The sequence below is a fragment of the Carassius auratus genome, chromosome 17 (assembly GCF_003368295.1).
Source record: "Carassius auratus strain Wakin chromosome 17, ASM336829v1, whole genome shotgun sequence".
Classification (NCBI taxonomy): Eukaryota; Metazoa; Chordata; class Actinopteri; order Cypriniformes; family Cyprinidae; genus Carassius; species Carassius auratus.
In genome coordinates this window covers 8494441-8521310 of record NC_039259.1, presented here as the reverse complement: position 1 = coordinate 8521310, position 26870 = coordinate 8494441, and the positions used below count along the sequence as shown (strand labels likewise).

Sequence of the window (26870 nt, the reverse complement as noted above, 5' to 3'; positions counted from 1 at the left end):
TGGTTGTAACAGTAAACGATCAAAAAAGTGATTAAGTATAATATTTTGAGGATACGAGAGTGTTGTATCTACTGTTAAAAACAAGACGCATATCAAAACACTAAAAATTGTGGTCGGATATTTGCTGTCAAAATTCTTGACAGGTATCATGGCAATTGTAAGTTAGTTACTAACAGAATTTTATCAAAGAAAAAAGATTTAAAAAAAAAAAAAATTTGTTTGACATAATACTTAATAATTAAATGAGCCTTAAAAGCTGATCTATCTATCTATCTTATCTATCTATCTATCTGTCTGTCTATCTGTCTATCTATCTGTCTGTCTATCTGTCTGTCTGTCGACAGCGCCCCCTGAGGTGCGGCGGGCGATCACACGGTGACTACTACGCCAGTTCCGTTTCCACGCAGAGTGTGTGAGTAGAAGGAGCCGCTGGTTTCCGCTCCGCTGATGGTGAATCGCTGCTCCTGCGGTATCGGGAGGAGGTTCAGAGCCCGCAGTGGAAGCGCAGCGGTACTTCGGGATTCAGCTTTAACGTTTTCTCGTCGAGTCGCGTCCACGGAGGAGCTACTGAAAGAGGTGGGAAGGCAAGAAGGGAAGATAGCAGGAAGATGGCGGCGGCGGCGGCGGCCTCGCCAGGCTCGCCGGACTGGGTCGTGCTCAGGGACGGCTGTCTGCGCTGCGATGAAGAGGGCCTGCGGAGTCTGTCCTACCACCCGGCCCTCAACGCCATACTGGCCGTCACCAGCCGGGGCAGCATCAAAGTCATCGACGGCACCTCCGGGGCTATTTTACAGGCCTCGGCTCTGCACGGTGAGTTTCGGTTTGGACGATTTCAGAGGGATTTAACACCCGGCCGGGATCATAGTGCAGAATCCGGGGCTGGACCTCCTCATAGTGGAGACATATGGGAGATCCTTTCCTCCTGTAGCTTGTGATGGAGAAGGAGAGTGTCAAGATAATCCTGATACATAGTGTCTGATCTTCTGATGGTGCTGTGTTGTGGGAATGACTCTTCTCTGTTTGGACTCCTTATGGAGGACTGTGTCAAAAATATTCTGTCCCTATGCGATATTTTCTTGTATGATGGACTGTCGGAGAGTGATCTTTTACTCCAGGGCCTCTTGATAGATCAGTGGTTAAAGATCGACACCTTACTATTCAGGCTCCTGATGGATCGTCCATCACTTCTGATTGGTGTTTTTGAGTGTAATCGCTCACTCTTAATAGAGTTGTTGTTGTTGTGACAATGATCTCGCAGTCTTTTGGCCTCCGGATGATCCTCAATGTTTAGGGCCTCCTGGATCTGTTGTGCTGCCGGATCACTGTAAACATTGCCACGTTATTTGCGAACACACCGTTTATGTACATATCAGTACTGCTTACTTACATTTCACACCACTCCTTGTCTTTATAAGTCAAATAAAGCTAAACCAAAACTCCACCTAAAATCGAATGCGATATCAGGGTAAAGCGGTACTAAAGCTAATCTAAACCGCAAATATCAGCTCTTATTAGTGTGTCCTTTTCGTACTCGGTGTCAGTCACATTCAACCAGTATCTCAATACATGTCAGTGATATAGAGTCAATCTTAATACAGTTTTTGGCTTTTACAGTAAACTCTTTTTGATTTTTTTGACTCTAAATTAGCTGACAGAGGTTTAGCTAATCATGCTAACGTTAGCCTAGCGATAGCCTAGCCTGTCTGCTACGGATCAGTCACACTACTCATGTTTATGCCAACCCTGACAGGTGACAGCTATCTCTACAGTTGCGTAAAGTATACATGTTATATTAATTTGTATAAATTTTATGTTACTATATTTGGTTTGGGTGCTTTCTCTGCCGATTTGCTGTGAAACATGTAATTTTGATCGGAATAATTAGTTTTTGTGGCGGTGTTAATATGTACATTGTTGACCTTGTCAGTCTATGCTGAGTGTTTTTTTTTTGTATCAATTTTTCTGTATGTTAAAGGCTGGTATATTTTAATGAAAGGCATAAATAATTACACTGGAGTTGTGTATTGTTGCCTGAAGCAGTAATATTCACTATGCAAATGAGTTAAACGGGCACTCTATTAGACATTTCTTCAGTCTCCTAGTTTGTGTCATTATACTTATGAAACTTCTAGCATTAACTGTCATAAAATGACACCGCAAGCCCAAATGCTTTGAAGAAAGGACAGCTGGACACTAAAAGATGTAAACGAGTGCCTTTGCACCGCAGTGACATATCTTTGAAGGTCTTCTGTCAAATGTGTGTTAATGAAGGTGTATGAACATTTGTGAATGTAGCTGTAAGCCACTTTCCAGGCAAACTCCAGGACCAGATTGAAAGTATTTAAACTAAATGTTGTGAATGTGAGATATAGTCTAGGAATAATATGAAAGGCCAGTATAAGGAGTTGAATTTCATTCATGTCCTTAGCAAAGCGGCGGTTGGAATTACATTAACGGAGATGTGCTGTTCTGTAACCCTCACCATTTTTGAGTTAAAGCATGCTTGTGTATATGAAATGCAAGGAATGATCGGACTCACACAGTGACACTGTAGCACATATGATTCTTTGTTGAAAATCCCTGTGTGAAGCAAGAAGTCTGTACCTTTGTGAAGATAGTAAGCTAGTGGTTGGGTTACGTTTAGAGACTTGTGATAGTTTGATATTGTTGGGTTGCAGATGGCAGGCTTCACTAACTAGTCTGTTTAAAAATGCAATTAGGTTATTTAGCAGTGAGTTGCTGGCGCAAATCAGTCAACTCATGCTTGTTTGGATAATATTGATTGGAGAGGTTTTCTCTTTTTTTTTTCCCTCATGAATGTGTAACACAACTACTTAAGCTGATTTGGAGGGTGGCTGTTGCTCTTTCTTTCTCATGTTAAGAAGCTTGATTTAAAATGCATTCAAATGTATCAAATTTAGGTATAAAATAGGTTTTAACAAATTGTATTGTTACTGAACAAATCTGCTTTTAAAATTTGGTTCTGCCCACCAGATTTCAGTCATTTTGCATACATCTTTCATGTTAAATGGTGCTTAGATTTTTTTCTAAAAAGGAACAGAATATTTTGGAATGACATGCTGATGCCAGGAGCATTTCTCACTTTTCTTCAATTGGTGTTGGTGAATGTTCTAGATGTTTGTTTTTCAGTTCTGATTTGTTCAAACGAGGGTGTAGCTCAGAACAAGTTTAGTATCTCTTTATTTGCTCTCACTTGAATTCATTCATCTTTTGTTTATTGTAAGAAACTATTTCAGTTGAACACTCCGCCTGAAAGTTTGAGGTCAGGTTTTTTTGTAGTTTTTTTTTTTTTTAAGAGGCAAGTTACCCTGAAGACATTTATCAAGTTACAAAAGATTTTCATTTTACATAAAGATGTTGTTCTTGAGCAGCAAATCAGCATATTAAAAAGATTTCTGAAGGATCATGTGATCAAAACATCATTGGAATTAATATCATTTTAAAATGAATTAAAATAGAAAATAGTTATTTTATATTGTAATAATTTTTTGCAATAATACTGTATTTTTGATAAACTGCGATTACTTTTTAATAAATAGTTATGCATGGCCTTGGGTGTATTATTGCTTTATATATATATATATATATAAAGCAATAATACACCCAAGGCCATGCATAAATATATATATATATTGTATTTTTATAATATCTTAATATATTATAAGTACTGTTTAATAAAATATTATTTAAAATTGATGTAGCAAAGTATCTAAATATTGGCATTGAGCACTAATGGTCACCCTCTCTCCTTCTCTGTGTGTTATGTGACAGCTAAACCTGGGGGACGGGTGAGGTGTCAGTATTTCCCAGCCGTGGATAAAGTGCTGTTTGTGGACGATTACGCCGTCGGCTGTAGGAAGGACTTGAATGGCATCCTTCTTTTGGACACGGCTCTCCAGGCCCCTGTGTCCAAGCCAGAAGACGTGGTGCAGCTGGAGCTGCCCGTTACCGAGGTAAGAATCCCGGCATGCACATTTTGTGTATTGATTGAATATGTACAGCATATTCTTTACCTGACCACTATCTGTAAATAGCTGATGTGGTTGTGGGGTGCAAACCTAAACAGTGATGCTTCCGGCATTTTAAACTGCATAGAACCATTTTCTTTAGAGTTTGCAGTTGTGTTAATAAGCAAAAATAAGTTGATCACTGATCTTGTTCTAAGAAATTAAAGGTATGCATATCTAAAATGTGAATGATTTCTGAAATATTTGTTAAAAGTATCATTTTGCAAGTCTGTCATGCCAGATGGCAAGTAAGTATAGCATATAACAAGTTTCTGTGGCTCATCCAACACTGCACGGCAGGAATTATTGTCATGCAGTTCCTTAGTGTACGTTGTAGCTTACAACTCTGCAAAATGCTAGTTTTTTGAGTGCTCTTGTTGATATAGAGATCACATAACCAGTCTGACAAAGAGTGCTATGCAGACAGACTGGTCTATTGTGTCCTAGGACCTGGGATAGTCTGCAACTCGCATATTACTTTTTTTGTGTCTGTTTTTGTCAAAACAAAGGTCATATCGGACATGCTTGATTTGTCTTTTGACTTGTTGAATTGGATGCAGTTATGGATGTTGAGGCTTGGTATTGGCTTGATTTGTCATGCATTTTAGGGTCTGCTTTGTGTTGTTCAAACCTTCAGGGCTTGCTCATTAGGTCATCTTTGACTGTTGATATGTAAACACATATAAGCTTTTATGCATTGAACAACGCGATGGTCACGCCAGTGAGACCACTCCAAAAATTTAGTCGGTCGCAGTCTGGACACCTGCAATTAATAGTAAATTGATTTTGTAATTTTCTTTAATTTTGTAGTGCGTATGAAAAGGTGCATTTCTATTAAAGGCACATAGGCCCACATGGAGATGATGAGTCAACCCCGGCATTCTGCAACCTCATGTTTAAACCCGACACTGATTCAGAAAGCACTAGTTTATTAATAAATAATTAAAATGTCTTATTTTCCCCCGAAACATTCATAATCATTTTGCCGGTGCTTTGAGGCAATTGCTTTATGCGCGAGCTTGAGCACGAAATAGGTTCTAGCCTAATACACCTGCCTATATATTAAAGTATGGTTAATATATCATTATATTAACCGATTTAATATAAGGTGTGATTAGTTTCCTAGAAAAATCTATAGTAGAGGGCAGGCCTACTTAGCACAAGGACGCACTCCATTTTTTAAATAAAATGCTATAATGACATCACGAAAAGTGAAACAGCTGCAAATCACATCGTTATTGCACTGCACGAGTTATGCATACTTAAGGTGTCAAATGTTATTTATTTATTATTATATATATATTAAAAAGTAAAAATAAAAGTATGGCAGTGACATGCGTATCATTCTTCTAATGCAAATTCAATTCAATTCTGGTCTACTTGCACATATGTCTTGAAATTATATTTTCCAATTCACTATAGAGGCCACTGAGGTCAAAACAAACTTTTGCAGGCCATGAGCTGTTCCCTGTGGGAGCCCAATCTTTTCTGTTAGGTCACACGAGTTAGGAGTTCCCTAGCCTCAGACTGAATGAGTAATGTGACTCAACTTGTTGTTCAGCAAGGCCATTCATAAACATGTACAGTGAAATGTGATAACTGAAGTGTAAACATGAGTCATCACTGCAGTGCTGGAAGTAAACCTGTTTATATAGGATTTTTAATAGCATAATATTGGTTGTGATTAGCTTGTTTTTATGGTACTGATTTGACGTGGTAAAAAGTCTCTTATGAGACTGTTTTATTGAGGCATACTTTTTATATTTGGTCTTTCTAAGCTCTGAAGTGGTGTTTGACATCTGTACTCATGTAAAATTACATTGCTGTCCTGCAATTTTTAAGAGTTGTTACAACTCAATTGTTTTGGCACACAAAAATATCATAAATAGTTTGGAAATCTCTAGGTGGAGCCAAGAGATGCAGTCAGGGCTCCAGACTGCGGCCATTTTTTCTGCCAGTGCGACTAATTTTTGTGAGCATTCGCATTGAGACCACCGCGTTGCCCAACTCATAATCTCTGCCATTCCTGTTGCATTTGAAATTCATCAAACGGCAAACTAAATGAAAGCGAAACACGGACCGTTTATCAGCTTGGACCGTGACACAGACAAACTTGTCCAAGCTCAGAACAGCTTTAATCGGGAGCCAAAGTTGATTTCGTAACACTGTTACTGCACAGATGCAACTTTGAATTCACCGCACAATGATAAGGTTGCTGAGAGATCTCTGTATAAACAACTCTGACATACGTTTTGAAATTATAAAATCACTATTATAAAATATAAAATGTCAGAATTTTACACCTTTTTTGTGTATGAAGTTAGAAAAGACACAAACTTTTCTTCAATTTGCTACTAAATCACACATAATCACTGAATAAGGTCAGTTCCATAAGCTAAAAATATAATGGTACATTTAATAAGAGTGGAATGTATACATTTTCTGTATATAAAAACTAGATTTTGCACCTGTTATTGTTGTTAATAAAAGTAAATTTTGTATGCATCTTAACTCAAGCTTAGTGCTTTACTGTCAAATCTGTAAAAATAAATGAAATAAACATGAAAATTATTAGTAACTGCACTTATTAATGCAAAACTATTTTATGATTAAATTCTTTATTTTGAAAACACCCACACACCACCCCCAGCGCTACCAAGTACCTCATTTATTTTCTTCTCACCTGAAATTCATGCAATGAACATGCTTTTGACAAAGATTTCAATTAGTTTGTGGTCTATATAGTCTGCATCAAAATGAGGTTTGCAATGATGCGCCCGAAGGCACGGGTTAAAGACACATTCAGTGACGTCACGATATGCTAATTTGTTTAAATTCGTACCTACGTAATCACCATCACCAAAATTTTACTTTTTTTTTTTTTTTTTTACATTTAAACTTGAAAAAAAAAAAATATATATATATATATAGACCTACCTACCGACCCTTTTAAAAATATATATATATATATTTTAAGGACGGCCTGAATAGAAATTTTAAAGGAATAGTGGTTTTGAAATAGTAATCTTGTGTTACATCTTTACTGTTTTGGTTCTGTAATATGTAATGTTTCCTGCAGAAGAAAGTACAATCACTCTTGTTCTATTGGTCCTTTGAGATCCTTATCCCTTAATAATCTGAAGCATTCTAATGGCTTAACACCTCAACACTATCATTTGATATCCACATGAGAAAATACAGACTCAATGAGGCCATCACAGTTCAGTTGCTTTAACTATGATGGACTTTTGCTTTTGTGTGCTCTGTGTATATGTATGCATGTATGTATGGATGACTAATTGCTTATATTCTGCATCTTTGAGGTTTGAATAGATTGTATACGTGAAATACTATTCCTTGTGTTTCCCTGCAGGCCCAGCAGATGTTGTATGCGTGTATGGAGAAGGTGGATGTTTCCAACACTGAGGGTTATGATCTTTTTCTCACCCAGCTGAAAGAAGGCCTGGAGAATACCTCAGATGAGACGGCGGCCAATCACAAAGTGGCAAAGGTTTGTCTAGCAGGAAGGAAGATGCATCATTCAGAAGTCATCTTACTGTTCTTATCATTATAATGTTTCATGTTTAATGAGTTGCCAAGTGTTGAAATCTAGATAGCGTAATGAATAATCAATCTAGCCTACTAAAGGTTGAATGACTATTTTTTTGTGAGTCATGCCTGTTTATGGCTAAAATGGTTATTGAAGTAATTTAAATGTCATGATTTAATTATGGTATTAATAAGAAATTGTATTTCTTGTAATTGTAAATATACTTATAAGAAATGCAACAATGTGGTTCACAATTGTAATAATTATGGTAATATAGCTCACAGTTGTACCTTAATATCTCACAATTACATCTTCATCATAGCGTGATTTCACAAAGAGCAGCTGTTACTACACAGTGCCGTTGTTAATAGAGAAGATGCGCAAATCCACTTCATTTTCAGCATTTTTTTGGCGCATCTTCTCAGTTAACAACGGCTCTGTGAAGTAACAGCTGATCTATGTGAAATCATGCACCTGATGGAATTAACCGCTGATTAGAGAACCGGCTTTACTGACGAGATGCGCATTAACGATCGGCCGATCGTGATCGGAGCACCTCTACTTCATAGCAACAGTTGAGACTTATATTTCTCATAATTGGCTTTATATCTGAAAACTTGCTTAATATCTGTGTTCTTTTTTTAAATGTCTAATAATTAGACTTTATAGCTCACAATTAAAACTGTTTTTGTTTTTTTAGTTTACAAACCAGCCTGATATATAAAGTAAATATTTGTAAAATGACAGTTTTTGAAATATCTGAAAGTACACTCTTGACATAAGTGTCACTCAGTCAAGCATTATAATAATCAAGTATTAATTAATAATTTTAAATTAAAAGTAATTAGAAATAAACTTGATAACAATGTTTGAGTGCATATTAGTCATTTAATCCTCTGAGGTCTACGGGTATTTTGGGGCCTGGAGAAGTTTTGTCATGCACAATTACATTTGTGCTTTTTTCAGTTGCTTATAAACATCTAAATGGCTAAAGTCCAATATCATTGTAATCAGCACAAACATGCCAGGCTTTCTATAAATATCTCTCTCATGTCTCTTCATTGAGTCTTCACTGAGTTACAGTTCATTTTAATGACGTGTTTGTAAATGAAGATCAGCGCAAACAAAGGCTGCAGACAGCACACCTTGTTTGTTATCTTTGTTTTAGAAATGCACAAAGTTTTGTTATTATTATGTTTATATACAAAAAAAGTAGACCCTTTAAAGATTCGATTGATGTATTGCTCTTATCTGTACAATCAAATCTGAAAGTGTAATTTAAGTTATTTTCTGGTTTATCAGGAGAAAATGCCTCATAACGCGTATATGCTTGAATCAACTCCAGAGGGTTAACTGAACATTTTAACTGGACTGGTGGTGGTGCTTTTATGGTCATTCAGTGTTTCTGTAAAAAAAAAAAAAAAAAATTAATAATGAAAAAATTAAATAAAACTACTGATTCTACTAATAAGATCTGTTACACACACTGTGGATTAATGAACTGCTGGATTCATGAATTTTAATCAGGTTGTGTGCGTTCGCTCGAACTGATTTGCTGAAATCAAAACAGGGATGATAATAAATGAGCGCCAGCCAATTAATTTGCCTTTTTTTAACATTAGCTCCGCCCACTACCAGAAAACCCAGCAGTTCTTAAAAGCCGAAGAATTCCAAAGAAATGCCATTATTTTGACAGGAAAATACAACAAAGAATATTGTTTAAATGTAGTGTGTCAATTCTCTCTCTCTCTCTCTCTCTCTCTCTCTCTCTCTCTGCGTGTGTGTGAAAGAAAGCAATGGCGAGTCGTGCACCCTTCACAGTAGATCTTATGGTACGTCAAATACGGGTGCATTGTACATCCATTCAGATGAACTGAAAAACAGCACAGATCACTTGGAGAGTGAAACTCTGAAGCGCTCCATCAAAGTGTTCGGCGAGTGAACATATATCTGTGCTAAACTTATACTTAACCTCTTAACTCACACACTGGCGAGTAAAATCTGAGAATTTATTCTACATTGGCTAATATTAGACATCATTTAGTTGCCCAGAGTGAAGATTTGGTCTCATATGCGAGTGATTAACTCACAATGTAGAGGGTTGATCTTACAATGCATCTATATACATCTCCGTTACATCTTTATAGCTACAACAGCAATTTTATTTCTCTGAATTGTTTTGATATCTTTGGGGCATTATATTTAGCAATTTTATACATTTGGGAAATCATATTTTACAATCTTTTATATTTCACAGTTGTTGTTTTTTTAAAGATATTTAACAATTACAACTTCATATCTTACAATCGTTGCTTAATTTATCTCAATTGTGACTTTATTTCTTAAATGATTTACTCTGAAGCAGAAACAGACTTCCATAGAAAATATATTTTTTCCTATCTAGAATTTTTTAATGAAATTTATAGCTGGATCTGATGTGACTTTGGCTTGATTTTGGAATGCGTTCTTAAAGTGTTCTTTAATCACAGGACTGGTTCCCCATCTCTCACAAACGCTAGTAGTATTGCTCATCCATTCTTTGTTGTGCAGTGCTGGGATTTGGCTTCATGTTTCAGTGCTGCAGAGCGTCTGGCAAGCTACTTTTCCTTGAATTTGTGGGTCCCATAATGTTGGATTAAAACCTTGCTGCACAGTGTGTGTGGTGACATGTTTGCTGATGTAATGCAGTCTGACTGAGTGTGCGCGCGTATGTGTGTGTGTGTTTGTTATTAAGCTAGAATAGTTGAGTCCTGTAGCATTACAGCGTATAGATTATTCATGAGACGATAGCTCACAGTGACTTATCTGTGGAGACACACGCAGGCTGTATTGAACAGCATTGCTGCAGTGTTCTGAGGTGTATCTGTAGCCCTGCAGTAACAGGAGGATGATCAAAGACTCCCACTAATGCACCTGTGCTGGTGAAGCCTGTCAGAGGGCACTGAGGTCCTTTTAAAGAATCCCTCTGTCTTTATACATATTCTTTCATGACTGCTACTGTAAGAATGCAGTGTGAAGAGCAGAGAGAAACACTCCGCTTACATTTAGAGTAACACATGATTAGGTGTGACTGTGATTTAGGTTGTGTCAGTAGTACTCTATGCAGCAGAAAGTTACTAAATTGATCACTTTTTTTCCCCCCATTTTTGTTTCCTTGCAAGAATTTTTTGGTCTCAGTATAGTTATTGGCATAACTGTTTTACATACGTTTAAGTAAAACATAAAAAATAAAATGTTGTGCAAGTAATAAAATACCAATAAACAGTGTACAACAAATATCAAAATAATTGTAAAATAAAAACAAAACACAATACGAATAAATAAAGTGGTTATATAATAAAATTATGTACAATAACCAAAATACAACAAATGTAAAAAATTACCAAAAAAACCCTAAAAGCATAAATTAATATATAAAAATAAATGAGTAAAATAAATAAAAAATAATACAATGTAATATTAAATTGTTAAAAGATTTTAAAGTCTTACATTTTTGAGCTCTTATTGCTGCAGTCTCTATCAGATGCAAGCATGTGTACAGAAAACACACATTTCTTTAGTCTTTGGTGTATAGTACATACAGATTGCATATTTGTAATGAGAAAACAAGAGCATTGGTTATTGCACTGGGAGTCTGCCGCTCCTGTATTTAAATGGTGTGTTTATATGGATCCCCCATATAGGCTGATCTAGGAACTGTTTACCCCATCTACGCATAAGTCATATTCATCTAGGAGGAGGAAGGGAACTGATCCTAGATCAGCACTTTCTTTCTGAGTCTTAAAATAAATGGGCCTCTGCAGTTAATAATGACGGCATGTTTCTCCCCTGTGTCCTCCAAGCCATCAGCATATTACTGCAGTCCTCTTCATGCAGTTTCGCAGTGGACCACAGTATAAACCTCATGTGGTAAAAAAAAAAAAAAAAAGTAAGTGCAGCGTTACCTTGTGTAGTCATCCAAGCACCCTTTTTTCTGTGATTTGGCGGACATCCAGATCGCACTGCTGTAACAATGAGCGTCAGCTACGGTGATGGATTTCTCACGCCGCTTTCCATTGACCCCTGTCAGGCCACTGCACTGGGTTCTGGAGCTCTCCAGGCCCTTGGTGCCTGGAAAGTGCACAGATTGTGTATCATGTTTTTTCATGTTTGAACACTGGAGCTTTTTCTAGGTTTAAATGAGAGTGAAAGTTCAAATAAGCCAGGATTGTTGTGAACAAGCTTGTTCAGACATCTCAGTTTAGAAATATTTAAACACTTTGTCCTGAAATTAGGCAGATCCTAAAGTCTTTGCAGCTGTTAAAAGCTCCTAAAAAAGATGTAGGCCTATTATATACACCATCTTGCATGTAAATTCTGTTTAAATGTACTGACGCCCTCCATCTTTCTAACTTTCCAGTGGGCGACTGTGACCTTCCATCTCCCTCATCACGTGCTGAAGGTGGTAACCAGTGCCATCGTAAACGAGTTGAAAAAATTGAATCAGAATGTCGCAGCACTGTCGGTCGCCTCTTCAGTCATGGACAGACTCTCCTACCTCTTACCGAGCGGCAGGCCAGAGTTGGGTATCGGACCCGGCCGCTCTGTAGACAGGTAAATGCACAGGATAGGGTCACTTCAGTGTTTGTCAGATTATTTGTGATAGCATAAAAGCATTCAGAATTATAAATGTTTCTCAGCTTGAGAATTGACCCTTCGCAAAGACCCACCCCTTTTAGCTACTATTGCTATGTCCAGAAAGCCATGGTGCAGTGAAAAATACATCACAGAGCAAAGAGGACATTGACAACGGCCTTACTTTTTGTATGAAACAAAGTCAAAGCATAATAATTTTGTCATTTAAAAAAATATATTTTTTTTTTTAAAACAATAAATACAGTTTTGTGGCTCTTTAATGTGTCTGTTCAAGCGGCATGTGAACTGATCTCTTACTACTAGTTACAGCATGAAATAAATATGAATGAACATTAGAAAGTATGTTGTCTCAACCACAGAAAGATGTCAATGCACCATTTTCAAGTTCAACTCTACTGATGCTAATCTACTAACATTCCTGTCTAGTTTCAGTATAAGCTGGTTTTAGACTAACTTGCTCTGAAACCTCTTAAGGCCAGGACAAACCAAGCCGACTTCAAAGAACTAGTGGTGATGAAAGCCGACTGTGTTGTCACCTTGTGTTGGCAGTGTCGGACCTAAAAGCTGCACTCGAACACACTGCACAGACAACAGCTGACGGCAAACTAACACGTGCATTCTGCGCATGTGTGAGAGGAATGAGCTGTCAATATCAGCAGCTATCAATAATATATATTCATCATTTAAAAGGAGAAACCGAAACAAAGATATGTGACCTTGGACCAAAAAAACAGTCTGAAGTGTACATTTTTCAAAATTGAGATGTATAAATCATCTGAATAAATAAGCTTTCCATTGATGTATGGTTTATGAGGATCAGACAATATTTGGCTGAGATGCAACTGTTTGAAAATCTGGAATCTGAGGGTGCAGAAAAATCTAAATACTGAAAAAAATCGCCTTTGAAGTTGTCCTAATGAATTCTTAGCAATGCATATTACTAATCAAAAAATTTAGTTTTGAAATTTACAGTAGGAAATTTACAAAATATCTTCATGGAACATGATCTTCATTTAATATCCTAATGATTTTTGGCATAAAAGAAAAACGATCATTTTGAACCATAAAAATATACCCCAGCGTCTTAAGACTGGTTTTGTGGTCTAGGTTCACATATACGAGATAATCTAAGTTGCTGTGTTTGCTTACCATTTTGATATCAGTAACATTGAATACTTTCATCAATTTAAGCGGCTCATGTTGTTATGAAAACATTTACGTATTAGAACGATTGGGAAAGATCACGTAACATTTAAAACATCCTTCTGTCTGTACCGCATTCATTTACATTAATGTTTTTATCACTTTCCCTTTAATTCTCGGCACGGACCTGTTTGCTAAACTGAACATCCAATCAGAGTTCTTACTCTTGCTGACAACTCCTACTCCCCCAACGCTGATTCGCAAACTGAGTGGAACACACCAAACACACTACAAAAGACGGTTGGCCGGCTTGGTGTGTCCCGGCCTTTATATGTCAAAACATCAATGGAATTTTGATTTCTCATTTCACGACCCCTTTAAGTAACCGCACATAAAACACACTGGAAACCACCCTGCACACCTTTATATGGTGACAGCATGGACAAGCACCGCTCATATTTCCTACAGAAATAAGTGGATTTGAGGATGTAGAATGATTTAAAGTGCTGTTTGTGCTTCTTCACCACTAAAGATACATTTTTTTGACTTAAGAGTGTATGTGTGATGTTTACAGGTCTTTGATGTACAGTGAAGCTAACAGGAGAGAGACGTTCACATCCTGGCCTCATACTGGCTACAGGTGGGCTCAGCCTGATCCCATGGCCCAGGCAGGCTTTTATCACCAGGTTTGTGTCATTGCCATGGCAGTGATTCTTTTCAGATTTACTGTCACCTATAAATTTTTCCCCTGCTCAGGTCCTATTCGTTTTTCTTTTTGTGTGGTATGTATTATCTTTGGTTTCTTTTTTCACTATTTGAATGAGTCCTCTTGATGGTCACTGACTGATTGTGAAAGTCTGCTTGTATCACTATTGAAAGTGAAATCATTTTGAGCACAAAACTAAAACTGGGTCAACAAGTTGAATGAATTGTATTTTCTTATTGTTCAGGCTATATAAAAAGAGATAAATACAGGACAGTACCGTCAGGTAATGTTTGAGGTGTCTATTATGAGTTCAAAGACCATTTTATGAATGTTTTGCTTTCGGTTTTATTGTAAAATCAGGGAATTCCCGATTATGCACTGATACATTGGTGCCAAGGAGGGTTGAGCTGTGCTGGTAACCAAAGAGACCACACTACTTCTCTCACCCATGTTCCCTGTTGTCATGCCAACCGAACGAAATGAAGGGAGAATAGTGCCTCTGTGTTGCAGATGAAAGGGTGATGCCACAGCAAAAGGGACATTCTGTTAGTTAAAGAAATAAAGAGTGAAATGGGAAAACGTGATTAATCATGAACTGAAGTTTCTTTAAGGTTAACAGTCTAGTCTAGTCAGTCTAATTAAATGAAATCATGAAACCTGCTACAATATTAAACAGCAGTTTATAAAACATTTTATAAAAGTAAAATTTTGAAAAGCATGTTTAATCAAAAGAAAAAAATAATAATTGTATAAAAAAAAAAAAAAAAAAATATATATATATATATATATATATATATATATATATATATATATATATATATATATATATATATATATATATATATATTAGGGGTGTAACGGTTCACAAAATTCACGGTTCGGTTCGATACGATACACTGATGTCACGGTTCGGTTCGGTTCGGTTCGGTTCGATACGTTTTAGATACAGCAAAATGTAAAAACATCTCAACTTTTCAGAATGCCGCAAGCGCACCGCGGGTCATGTGACAAGAACCAACCAATCAGCTTCATCCTTTCCCGTAACAACGTTGAGAGCTCAGCCAAGATGAAGGAACAGCTGATCATAGTTGTATATGGATTGCAATTTTGAAATAAATTCAGTAGCAGAGCTACTGCAAGCGATTTTTAGTGCTGCAAATCCATTTATCCTTCGCTGAAATTCCCGCGTCTCATGGAGAGAGCACGTCATTGTTGCTTAGCAAAGACAGACGCCTCATGAGCGCTTCTGCCCGAGCGCTTTGGAAAGGAGGAGAAAGACGCGCTTAGCGTTTTCCATGCGTTTTTAGGCACGATATGTGAACGGCCCCTAAGGCGCTCGCTCACTCAGCACGCGCTGAAGGCTCGTTGCAAAATGTCTAATGCATTTAACAGACCAGAAATATAAGATCCTAAAATAACCAACAGGTCTGGTGTTTGGGTTGGATTCCCTGTAAGCTATAGTGTCTAAATGCTGCAGGGATAGTTTGCTGCGTGCATGTTTCTCCTTTTTTTCGTCTTTTCCCAGATAGTACTGACGCATATATCCCAGATATTCCCGCTGGTTTTTTTTTTTTTTTTTTTTTTTGTAATCCCGCTGGTGTACCCTGTCATGTTGCAGATGCGACATACCGTTGTTTTTTTATCCACCACTCTCTTGCCATCACCATTATAGCTTAAAGGGAATCCAAAGTGCACCCAAACACCAGACCTGTTGGTTATTGGAGGATCTTCTCATTTCTAGTCTGTTAAACGCATTGGCTATTTTGCAACGAGCCTTCAGCGCGTACTGAGTGAGCGAGCGCCTGCTGAGTAGCCTAACATAAACATATAAGATGGTGTTTTTTTCTTCTTCGGGAGTGTCAGGGGCGTTGCCTGTTACGTTGTTTGGGTTATTGGGCTACCTTGTTGAACGCATATCATTATATTTCTTTCTCTCTCTCTCTCTCTTTTTTTTTTTTTTTCAAATATAATTAATTACTCCAACGAACCGTTCGGTATACATAATGCGTACCGCGTACCGAACCGAAAGCGTCGTACCGAACGGTTCAATACGAATACGCGTATCGTTACACCCCTAATATATATATATAATAATTATATAATATTTATTTAAAATATGCATTTTAAGGTTCACAGGCAGTAGGCTATAATAGCACGCGTGACATGCCATTCCCACATACATGCCCGCTCGCACCTCACCTCATGTTTGCGACTGACTGCAAATGACCATAACTGTACTGACCTACTTTTGATGTATCCATCCAAATTTGGCAAATTACATTTACATTCCGCTTTATACAGTAAATAGATTTTTATGACTGGATTCCGTCCATTTTAACCATGTTGTGGAAATCACAGGGCCCTACATGCTGAAGAGCAGATCAGATTAGCAGTTATCTTAGGTTATAAATTAGGTTCAAAATGTCACAACATGTTTCCAAAGCACTCATTTTGGTGCTATAATGTGTTGTGTTTGTCCCCTTGTATTAGGTCTTTAAATGTGTCTTTGAACTATTGATGATGCTAACAACGGTCTTCTTCCTTCTAGCCTGCATCCACAGGTGATGACCGGGCAATGTGCTTCACCTGCAGTGTGTGTTTAGTTTGCTGGGAACCTACAGATGAGCCCTGGTGAGAAGCACCCCACTTAAACTACAATGTCACACTCAAACATGAACCATAACAAGGGCCAAGAGCTGAGAAAAATCCTCTTTGTGACCATCCTAATAAAACCTTCGATACCTTTTTAGGTCTGAGCATGAGCGCCATTCTCCCAACTGTCCGTTTGTGAAAGGCGAGCACACACAAAACGTTCCGCTGTCCGTCACTTTGGCCACCAGCCCAGCTCAGTTTCCCAGTGCAGATGGTTCGGATAAAATCGTGTGCTATGGGTTCGGAAGCTGCCCTCATTTCCTTGCTACCGCAACCAAAAGGGGGAAGATTTGCATCTGGGATGTTTCAAAGCTTATGAAGGTTTGTTATTAATCTCTTTTGTTCATTTCTAAAGTGGATGAGAATGGCTCAGTACACCTAAACCTCCATGTTTTTCTCAACTGTTCAGGTGCATTTAAAGTTTGAGGTGAACCCATATGACCCAGCCATCCTGAGGCAGCTGATCCTGTCCGGCAGTGAGCAGCAGAGTCTCACAGGCACAGAATCACGAAGACCCACGCTCTCCTGGCTAGAAGAGGCCACCTGCTGCTCTGACTTACCCAAACTAGAGGGAGACAGGTTTTGAACCTACATTTACATACTTAAGTTTTTTTTTTAAGATGTCTTACTCTGTTGTTTTATGTATTGAACATGTCCTGTGTTTTTGTACCTAGTGATGACCAGATAGAGGACTCGGACAGTGAAGAGCATTCCAGATCAGAGTCGGTCACAGGTAAAAGCACTTGGACATTGGTTTTCATGTATTGACAATGTTTTTTCAACATACTGTATCTGCACTCAACGTTGTCACCAAACACCCCCTTTTTTTGTTTTCCTGCTTTCCATTTGTGTAGGCCCATTGGGTCAGAAAGAGACAATGGAGGTGAGTTTGGGAGTCACCGCTCTCAGTGTCCTACAGCAGCCTGAGAAGTTGCAGTGGGAGGTGGTGGCCAGTGTGCTGGAGGACACAGTTAAAGACCTGGAAGAGCTGGGCGCCAACCCTCCGCTCTCACTGGGTCCCCCAAAAGCTGACAAGGCTAAGGAAAGGCTGGCTGAGCACCACAACATTCCCTTCCCCTGTCTGCTTGCCGGAGGACTGCTAAGCTACCGGTCAGCAGCTAGTTCTCCACTAGGTCCCCCTCCATCTCGGCGCTCCATGGATAGCCCAGTAAGGACTGCTGCCTCTGAGGGGCTTGCAACAGACCAGGGTCCCATGGAGATTGAGACCTGTAGTCCCCCCACAGACCTGGGCTCCCCGAACCTACCACTACCTGCCCCTGTGCAAAGGACTATGCCTGTACTACTCCTGTACAGCATCAAGGAAGCAGATGAGAAGTCTTCAGGGAAGGTGTTCACCCAGATGAACAACCTGATGAGCAAAGGGCTTCATGAGGAGGGCTTTACTGTCCCACAGATTATCGAGATGGAGTTTGACACACACGAGCAGCTGCTGCTGCAGGACCCTCCCATCACGTACATCCAGCAGTTCGCGGATGCGGCGTCTGGGCTCGGACCTTTGGATGGGGAAAAGTGGAGCTCTCTGGCTCCGCGGCCGGGCTCTCTGGTGCAGTGCTTGCGGTTGCCAAAAGCATTAGAGGAAGAGAACCTTTACGTTGACTCAATCACGCCCTGCAGTGATGGATTACACTTGTTAGTCGGTCTTCAGCCATGCTCCGTAGAGTCCCTTAGCGCTATCAATCAGGTGGAGGTGTTAAACACCCTCAACCGTCTGCATTCGGCTCTCTGTGGCCATCGCAAAGGACAGACATTGGCCAATGGCCATGACGCCCACTCAGGCACCTCTCCTCCACAGACCCCTCTCATCCTGCCCCCTCATGACCAGCAACAGCCCCATACTTCCAGACCTCTAGGGGGTAGTGGTGGCGGTGGCGGATACCTTGCGCTCTACAAGTTGAATTACTCCACCCGCATCGTAACCCTGGAGGAGGAACCGGTGAAGGTCCAGCAGATTCGTGACCCACGGGATGCCATCACATCTCTCCTCCTCCTGCCACCAGATGTGCTGGATAGCAGAGAAGATGACGGAGAGGAAACTTCAGAGGAGTCTACACCTTCAGGACTCAAAAATGGCACAGGGACCGTTGCGTCTGCAGTGACAGCGGGCCCAAGCATGGTAACTGCCATTGGGAAGGAAAAGAGAGGAGAGGTGGCTGGACTTGGACACCTGGTGGTGACTACGCAGGCAGGTTACATCATGATTTTAGACTTGTCCACCCTTGAGGTGATGGCCAAGGTGGAGCCACCCAAGAAAGATGGGACAGAGGAGATGGACCCCTTCGTCTCTGTAACCTACTGCTCAGGCACCGACCGGCTATGTGCCTGCACAAAAGGTAAGCAACACAGATGCTTTATAACCGGCTTCTTCGTGTCTTGTTCACTAACAAGGGCATATGAGGTGTGGAGGTCCACCATTTCTTTGACATACAGCAAAGTATGGTGACCCATACTCAGAATTTATGCTCTGCATTTAACCCATCCAAAGTGCACACACAGAGCAGTAACCACACACACACCGTGAACACACACTGCAGCAGTGGGCAGCCGTTTATGCTGCGGCGGCCTGGGAGTAGTTGGGGTTCGGTCAAACTCTCTAACCACTAGACCACGACTTTAAACTCTCTAACCACTAGGGCCACAACTTCTCCAAACCAAGTTGCTTACATTCATGAGAAGTGACCTTGGTGAGTCAAGGGTTGGGTGAATTTTTTGTGCATTGGACTGGTTTAATTATATGTATTGCTCTTTTGATTGGCTGAATTAAACAATTAAGTACAGTTTATAAATCTGTTGCTTTGGTCAGTTAATGCCTGCTTTGCTGTTGTGTTTTTGAGTATGCATAAATGTAATATATTCCTATGATGGCAAAGCTGGATTTTCAGCAGCTCTTACCCCGTCTTCAGTGTCACACGATCATTCAGAAATCATTTTAATATGCTGATATGCTCCTCAAGAAGACTTTATCACATCTGTGCATGTATTAGAATAAGATAGAACAGGGACTTCCATCCCTGGCTTTCAGTTTCGGTTTTCTTGCTGTCCCTCACTGTATTAATGAGTAGTTTGATTAAAGGGTTCATATGATGTTGCTAAAAAGAACATTATTTGGTGGATTTGGTGTAATTAAATGTATTTAAGGTAAAAAAAAAAAAACATTATATTCCACATACTGTACATCATTGTTTCTCCTATATGCCGCGCCTTTCTGAAACGCGTCAATTTTTACAAAGCTCAACGTTCTGAAAAGTGAGAAGGGAAAATTTATCATATGACCCTTTTAAGAATAAAATTACTGTTAGATATACTCTCAGTTAGTTAGTTGAACAAGCCTCTAACCCTATGTATAATCCGCATACCTTGAAGAGGTTTGCCAGTACTACTATTTTTATATATATATATATATATATATATATATATATATATATATATATATATAAAGCTATCTGACTGTTCACCTGATGGATGATAAAACACTTCCGCACTTTCATTGAAGGCAATAACTAATTAATATATAGAATATTCAGATTATCATAGATATCATATTGACTTGTGACCAGAATATCGTCTTAAGAATTTTTGCACAAGAAAACCCCATTTTCCCCAGAAAATTTAGAAAGTGTTATACTTTCTAGTTTAGATTGATATTTTTACTTGCAGTGAACATTTTACATGCAGTTACGCTATTCATGGTTTACTATAAAAAGCTTGAGCACTTGGTCACACAAGTTTCTTTTTTCCCTATGTGAAGGTGGAGAACTTCATTTCCTTCAAATTGGAGGTGTGTGTGATGATATCGATGACGCCGACATTTTTGTCGACGGCCCCATGTCTAATAGGGCAGAGCAATTACTGGACGGAGCAAAACCCACATCAAATCCTTCGAGCCCAGGTATCCAAGGTGAGTGACACATGGAGGCATATTAAACTTGTGTTTCTCTGTTTAACATGGTGCAGGAGGTTCAGATAGTTTATTTAATTTGCCCCTTCATCTACCTCACATCAGAAATCAATTTGCCCTGTTGAATTGAAATTTGTCTGTTTAAAGCAGCTAATGCTCAGTGTGCTTTCAGGAAAATTGATCATCTGATGTTGTATTTCTCTCTGTGTGTAAATCAAATGATTGTTGTTTGTATTATAAGCTGTGTGTCTTTTGGCAGGAGTTGACCTCCTGGTGGACCAGCCATTGACAGTAGAGACACTTTCTTCTCTTGTGGAACTAACACGTTTTGAAACGCTGACGCCACGCTTCTCCGCAACAGTGCCCCCTTGCTGGGCGGAGGTGCAGCAGGAACAGCAACAACGGCGGCATCCACAACACCTTCACCAGCAGCACCACGGCGACGCCGCGCAACACACACGCACTTGGAAGCTACAGAGCGACAGGTGTGCATTCACAAACAAACCACACTCTTCCTCATACAACATGCACCTGCCCTCAAAGTACTTTTTTGACCTTAAAACACGTGATTATGTGTATAAGAAAGCATGTGTAGTTAAAATCAGACACATGCACATTTATTTATACAACAGTTCTTTCTGGTCCTCAAATCTGTTTGCCAAAAACAGATTTAAAACTGATGTTTCTGTAGACATTTCCCTCCTTTTTTTCATGTTATGTGTAATATCTTTCTCTCTTAGCTCCAGCTGGGATGAACATGTGTTTGAGCTTGTCTTACCCAAAGCCTGCATGGTTGGACATGTGGACTTCAAGTTTGTGCTAAACAGCAGTATTACTAACATCCCACAAATCCAGGTCACACTGCTGAAGAACAAAGCACCAGGCCTAGGCAAAGTGAACGGTGAGTCTCCAATAACCAGAAAACATGCTGTAGAATAGTTCGATCTTTTAGTTTGATAGTTTGATTTTATTCCCTAAATTAATCTTTTGTTGTGTAAAACTTTGTACCTGCAGAGACAGCAGTGGACAGGCAGATTGTTTTCCCATTGTCTCATGCCTTGCACTCAAATGGAGAGAAGAACGGACAGCCACATCTGCATGATTTCTCAGAGGACATCCAGTTCATGGACATCGAGGAGTCGCCAGGTAAAGAGTCCAGATGATTAAGCCGTCTTGACCACCTGAAAACGTCCACTTGTTATGCTAACGTCTGTCACGTGTTCTTTAATATTACATCTGTGTCTGTCTCAGGCTCCAGGCTCTGTCCGTTCCTGCAGGAGCACAAAGATGATATCCTGTGTGGGCCCGTGTGGTTGTCCAGTGGACTGGATCTTTCTGGACACGCAGGGATGCTTAGCCTTACAAGTCCCAAACTCCTCAAAGGTTCGCCCGAACATTCATCACAAGCCATTTAAAGCAGCCACTTCCTCCCATCCTGTAATATGCCAGAAGACTTAACAAAAAAAAAAACTGTACAGAACTGCAGTATTTAACTTGTGTGAATATGCAACACAAATTGTCCTTTCATTCCCCTTTCTAGGCATGGCAGGGGGGAAGTATCGTTCGTTCTTGGTGCACATTAAGGCAGCGAATGACAAGGGTCTGGATGAGAGCTTGAGGCCAGTGGTGAGGATGCCCTCAGCCAAACCTCACAGTAGTAAAGCTCACTCGCTCTCATCCCTGCTGCAGAGGGCTCAGGCCACCAAGGTACAGTACAAACACTTTTGCGGCATTTTAAACAGAAGTGTGTAATCCTTTGTGTTCATTCAAGCCTGACCTCATAGCTTTGAATGCTGGTTTGGGGCTGATCTTCAGTTGTCTAACTGCTATACAGACCCCTCTAGTGGCTGTAAAGCTGCATTGCTTCATAAAAGAAAGAACTCTTCACTTGATTTGTGCTCTTTGCACAGAGGTAAAGGCCAAATGATGTCCAACATGGCAGCTTTCATTTTCATAACATCTCGCTGCTTTTCAGGAAAAGGCCTCCACTTCTAAAGCAGACCCTCAGTCTGCCCCTAAAAAGCCTGATAACCTGCGGGGCTGTGACTTGCTCCAGGAAGTGTCTGTCACAATTAGGAGGTTTAAGAAAACGTCTGTACCCAAAGAACGGTAAGAGATAGATGTATGCATAATACACTACACTATAAGTTTGGATTTATGCTCCCCAAAGCTGCATTTGTTTAATCAAAAATACAGTAAAACGGTCAAATTCTGATATATTAAAAATAACTGTTTCCTATTTTAATATACATTCATATATAATTCATTACTATGAAGGCTAATCAGAATTTGAACATGATTCTTCAGAAAACATTCTAATATGCTGATTTGATTCAAATGTTTCTTATTGTCAGCAATGTTGAAAACAGTTGTGCTGCTTAATATTTTTTTGTGGTTGATGAATAGAACATTCAAAAGAACAGAATTTCTTTGAAATTGAATTTTTTTTGTAACAACTATCTCTGTTTTCAGATTTGATCTAGGGCTGCAAAAACATTTAATTGTGATTAATCACATTGAAAGTTTGTTTACATACAATATGTGTGTGTACCGTGTATGTTTATGTGTATAAAATATGTATTGTATTAAATATTTATGCATTTAGCAGACGCTTTTATTCAAAGCAACATACAGTACATTCAGGCTAACAAATTTCTACTATAATGTGTTCCCTGGGATTCGAACCCCCAGCCTTGCGCTTGCTAATGCAATGCTCTACCAGTTGAGCTACAGGAACACTAAATATTTATATATGTGTGTGTGTCTACAAATCTTAAAAAAGTGTGTGTATTTATATATACATAATAAATATACACAGTACACACACATGTAATATGTAAACAATCGTACACTCAAAAGTTTGAATGGTAGTGTATGCAATGCATGTATTAGTTTCCACATTAAGAAAGGAATTACCTTGTTTTAGTAAGGCATTTTAAAGAATACAATATCCAGTCCATTGTCTGAATATGCTCTGTCTGCTTTTATTTCCCAGAGTGCAACGCTGTGCAATGCTTCAGTTTCCTGAGCTCCATGAAAAGCTGCTAAGAGGTTTGTGTAAGCACGGAGAAGACGGGCAGAGCTCAGAACACTGTCAGAGTCTTATTTTGGACGTTCTCTGCTGGCTGGCAGGGGTCTACTCCAACGGATCCTGCAGGTGAGGTGCCACAGTGAGCTAGTATTTTTAGTCTCTCGATTTTATCTCTTGCCTCTTTTAATGAATTTTATAATACCTCCTCCTTTAGTTTGAGAGAGGGGAAGGAGGGGCTTTTGACTAAAACTAGGAGACGGCTGACTGAAATCATCAGGGCGTGTTTCTTTGAGGCTGGACGCAGTATAGCTCACAAATGCTCTCGCTTTCTTGCACTTTGTATTAGGTGAGTTTGCAACCTCACTGTATTTTTCTGATCTTCAGTCTTGTAGTCTCATTGCAGAACTAATGAACCAGACGGTCCAGTTAACATGTTCAGATACAGTGATGCCTTGTTCACTAAGTCTAATGGATGTATGTGTGTCTGACGTTTCAGTACCGGTAAAGGAGACCCTGGTCAGCAGGGTTTTGGCCAGGCTCTGTTTAAAGCTCTTCTGGATAATATGCCTTATTTGCCTGCTGCTGCCACAGGAGGTAATTATTATAGTTTTTTTTATTAGAAATGTTGAACATGTATAGTGCCAATTAATTTTGTCCTAGTGAAAAGACAGTTTCATTCAAAAACATAAGCTATTTATTAAACTATACTAATGTTCAAAGTTTTTTTTTGCAGAAATAAATATGCACTTATTTTATGCCTATGTAACTGTCTTTCTCTGTTTTTCAGGATCTGTCTTCTGGTACTTTGTCCTGTTAAATTATGTGAAAGATGAGGACCTGGCCGGGTGCAGTACCGCTTGCGCCTCTCTGCTCACTGCTGTCTCCCGGCAGCTGCAGGACCGCCTGACTCCACTTGAGGCGCTGTTGCAGACCAGGTCAGCTTTATATACTAGAACAAAAAAGCTTTTTCTAAGCATGTCGAAGTGATCGTTTTAAGGAAGTGAAATGGTTTTGTCATGGTCCTCTCTTTTCAGATATGGTCTGTATGGGTCTCCTTTTGACCCAGTACTGTTTGACCTGGAGGTGAGCGGGTCTTCCTGTAAGAATGCCTTTAGCAGCAGCATTGGGGTCCAGTCGGATGAGATCGACTTGTCCGATATTCTCTCAGGTGTGTAAATACATTCTTCCTCAAGCACTTACATTCATCAGTAAATATCCAAATAGGAAAGACAAACATGTAATGGTTGTTGTGTCTAATGTCAGGTAATGGAAAGGTGAACAGCAGCGGGGCCGCAGAGGGCAGTTTTACAGCTTTGACCGGCCTGCTGGAGGTCGAACCCCTACACTTTACTTGCATCTCCACCAGTGATGGCACCAGGGTGGAGAGGGATGATGCAAGTATGTTCACCGGTACATAACCTACTTACCTTTTCCTCTCTTTCGCATTATGTTTCTTTTGCCACCAACCGCATCATCGCGGACCTCATCTTTAAGGTGTGGTCACACTACATGAAGTTTTGTCAAAAGTGTAGCATGAGGCACAGCTCACATCGATGTGACTTTCAAACCAAGCAGCCAAGCAAGTAACTTCTGACAATTTGTATGAGCAACTGTAACCTTTTGCAAAATCAGCAAAAACCCAATCTAAATTACTGGATTTTGTGCGCAGAATTTAGCTGAGCACTGGTTAAGGTGAACGCATCTTTAGCGCTGAAATCTGTTCTTGTTTCCCTTTACGTTCTTCTACAGTGAGCACCTTTGGGGTGACGCCCACAGTGACCGGGCTGTCTGCTGGGAGCGTTGGTGAGGCTTCTACGGCCCTTAGCTCAGCTGCACAGGTGGCCCTTCAGTCCCTGTCTCATGCAATGGTGTCTGCCGAACAGCAGCTTCAAGTTCTTCAGGAGAAGCAGCAACAGCTTCTAAAACTCCAGCAGCAGGTCATACATGAATGCATTCTTCATTCATTTTAATAATCTCAATGTCTTGTTTTTTTCAGTACTTTGACTTTATGTAATTTGTTATCTTATGAAACAGAAGGCGAAGCTGGAGGCCAAACTTCACCAGACCACCGCAGCCACTGCAGCATCAGGCGTTGTCAACTCAGTGCCATCCAACCCGTCCTCAGCCCCAGGCTTCTTCATTCACCCCTCTGACGTCATCCCTCCCACCCCTAAAACTACACCGCTGTTCATGACGCCGCCTCTCACCCCACCGAATGAGGCAGTGTCTGCGGCTATTAGTGTGGAACTGGCTCAGCTCTTCCCGGGATCTGTCATTGATCCTCCACCTGTGAACCTTTCAGCACAGAACAAAAACACACAGAAAGCCAAACCAGTAAGTTCTGAAAACCTCCTCCTGCTTATATAATGATTATTATTTAGCAGGGTTTCATTTTCTCTCATCAAAAATACTCCAAAATGGATTTAAGGGAACATTTTGCATAATAGCAGAGGCTAATAGGTAAGGTAGCATAACATATATGTTATTTTCCTGCAAGGGGCTGTGCGTTATTTACCTTCTTTAGTTGAACTTGTGGGATGCGTTCAGCTAATGTGTGTGGGTATGTTTTCATTACAGAACCCCATAGGAAGTGGCTTGGCATTGGCAATCTCACAAGCCTCTCACTTTCTTCAGCCTCCACCACATCAGTCCATAATAATTGAACGGATGCACTCAGGTACTTCACATTAGCTCTCACACTAGAACAGTGGATCTCAACCAGGGAGCCAGGGCAAACAATAAAGGGCAGCATGCTGGTAAATATCTCTGTTGCTCCCCCGGCGTCCTTAGTTCTGGTTTTTTGAGTTATCTTGAGGCCCACATAGAAGTCTGCTGAGGCCTCCTAGTGAGTCCTGGCTTCCTGGTTGATAATCACTGCTGTAGAAAATACTCTATTTCTTCCTCATTGCGGATCCTCGATCTGTGCGGTGCATTTGCTGTATGGTTTGGTTTGCCAATATCATTTTGACGTAAAGACTGAATGTCACTTTGTAGGTGCAAGGCGGTTTGTGACTCTAGATTTCGGCCGGCCGGTGTTGCTGACAGATGCACTGATCCCCACATGCGCTGACTTGGCCTCCCTTTCCATCGACATTTGGACTCTCGGGGAGGAGGTGGATGGAAGGCGGCTCGTGGTGGCCACAGATATCAGCACACACTCACTGATTCTTCACGACTTGTTGCCTCCTCCCGTCTGCAGATTCATGAAG

General features: G+C 39.9%; 1 protein-coding gene across 7 annotated transcripts in view; it reads left to right on the top strand.

Moving 5' to 3' along the window:
* Positions 1-380: 380 nt before the first annotated feature.
* birc6 (baculoviral IAP repeat containing 6) overlaps positions 381-26870 on the top strand; it is an 89015-nt gene continuing 62525 nt past the window's right edge. For 4 of the 7 annotated variants that reach the window (XM_026285576.1, XM_026285581.1, XM_026285578.1 and 1 more), the window contains exons 1-27: positions 381-810; positions 3793-3974; positions 7402-7539; positions 11978-12171; positions 13931-14042; positions 16611-16693; positions 16813-17035; positions 17124-17293; positions 17389-17447; positions 17569-19065; positions 20481-20630; positions 20890-21115; positions 21371-21531; positions 21645-21776; positions 21882-22013; positions 22171-22337; positions 22606-22739; positions 23626-23787; positions 23876-24007; positions 24158-24255; positions 24449-24596; positions 24696-24829; positions 24925-25071; positions 25411-25598; positions 25696-25995; positions 26239-26338; positions 26656-26870. In XM_026285576.1, the coding sequence (XP_026141361.1) occupies positions 609-810; positions 3793-3974; positions 7402-7539; positions 11978-12171; positions 13931-14042; positions 16611-16693; positions 16813-17035; positions 17124-17293; positions 17389-17447; positions 17569-19065; positions 20481-20630; positions 20890-21115; positions 21371-21531; positions 21645-21776; positions 21882-22013; positions 22171-22337; positions 22606-22739; positions 23626-23787; positions 23876-24007; positions 24158-24255; positions 24449-24596; positions 24696-24829; positions 24925-25071; positions 25411-25598; positions 25696-25995; positions 26239-26338; positions 26656-26870 (5586 nt within the window). In that variant the 5' untranslated portion in view covers positions 381-608. The remainder of the gene's footprint in view (positions 811-3792; positions 3975-7401; positions 7540-11977; positions 12172-13930; positions 14043-16610; positions 16694-16812; positions 17036-17123; positions 17294-17388; positions 17448-17568; positions 19066-20480; positions 20631-20889; positions 21116-21370; positions 21532-21644; positions 21777-21881; positions 22014-22170; positions 22338-22605; positions 22740-23625; positions 23788-23875; positions 24008-24157; positions 24256-24448; positions 24597-24695; positions 24830-24924; positions 25072-25410; positions 25599-25695; positions 25996-26238; positions 26339-26655) is intronic. The other 3 variants (XM_026285579.1, XM_026285577.1, XM_026285575.1) reach the window with 2 other exon arrangements.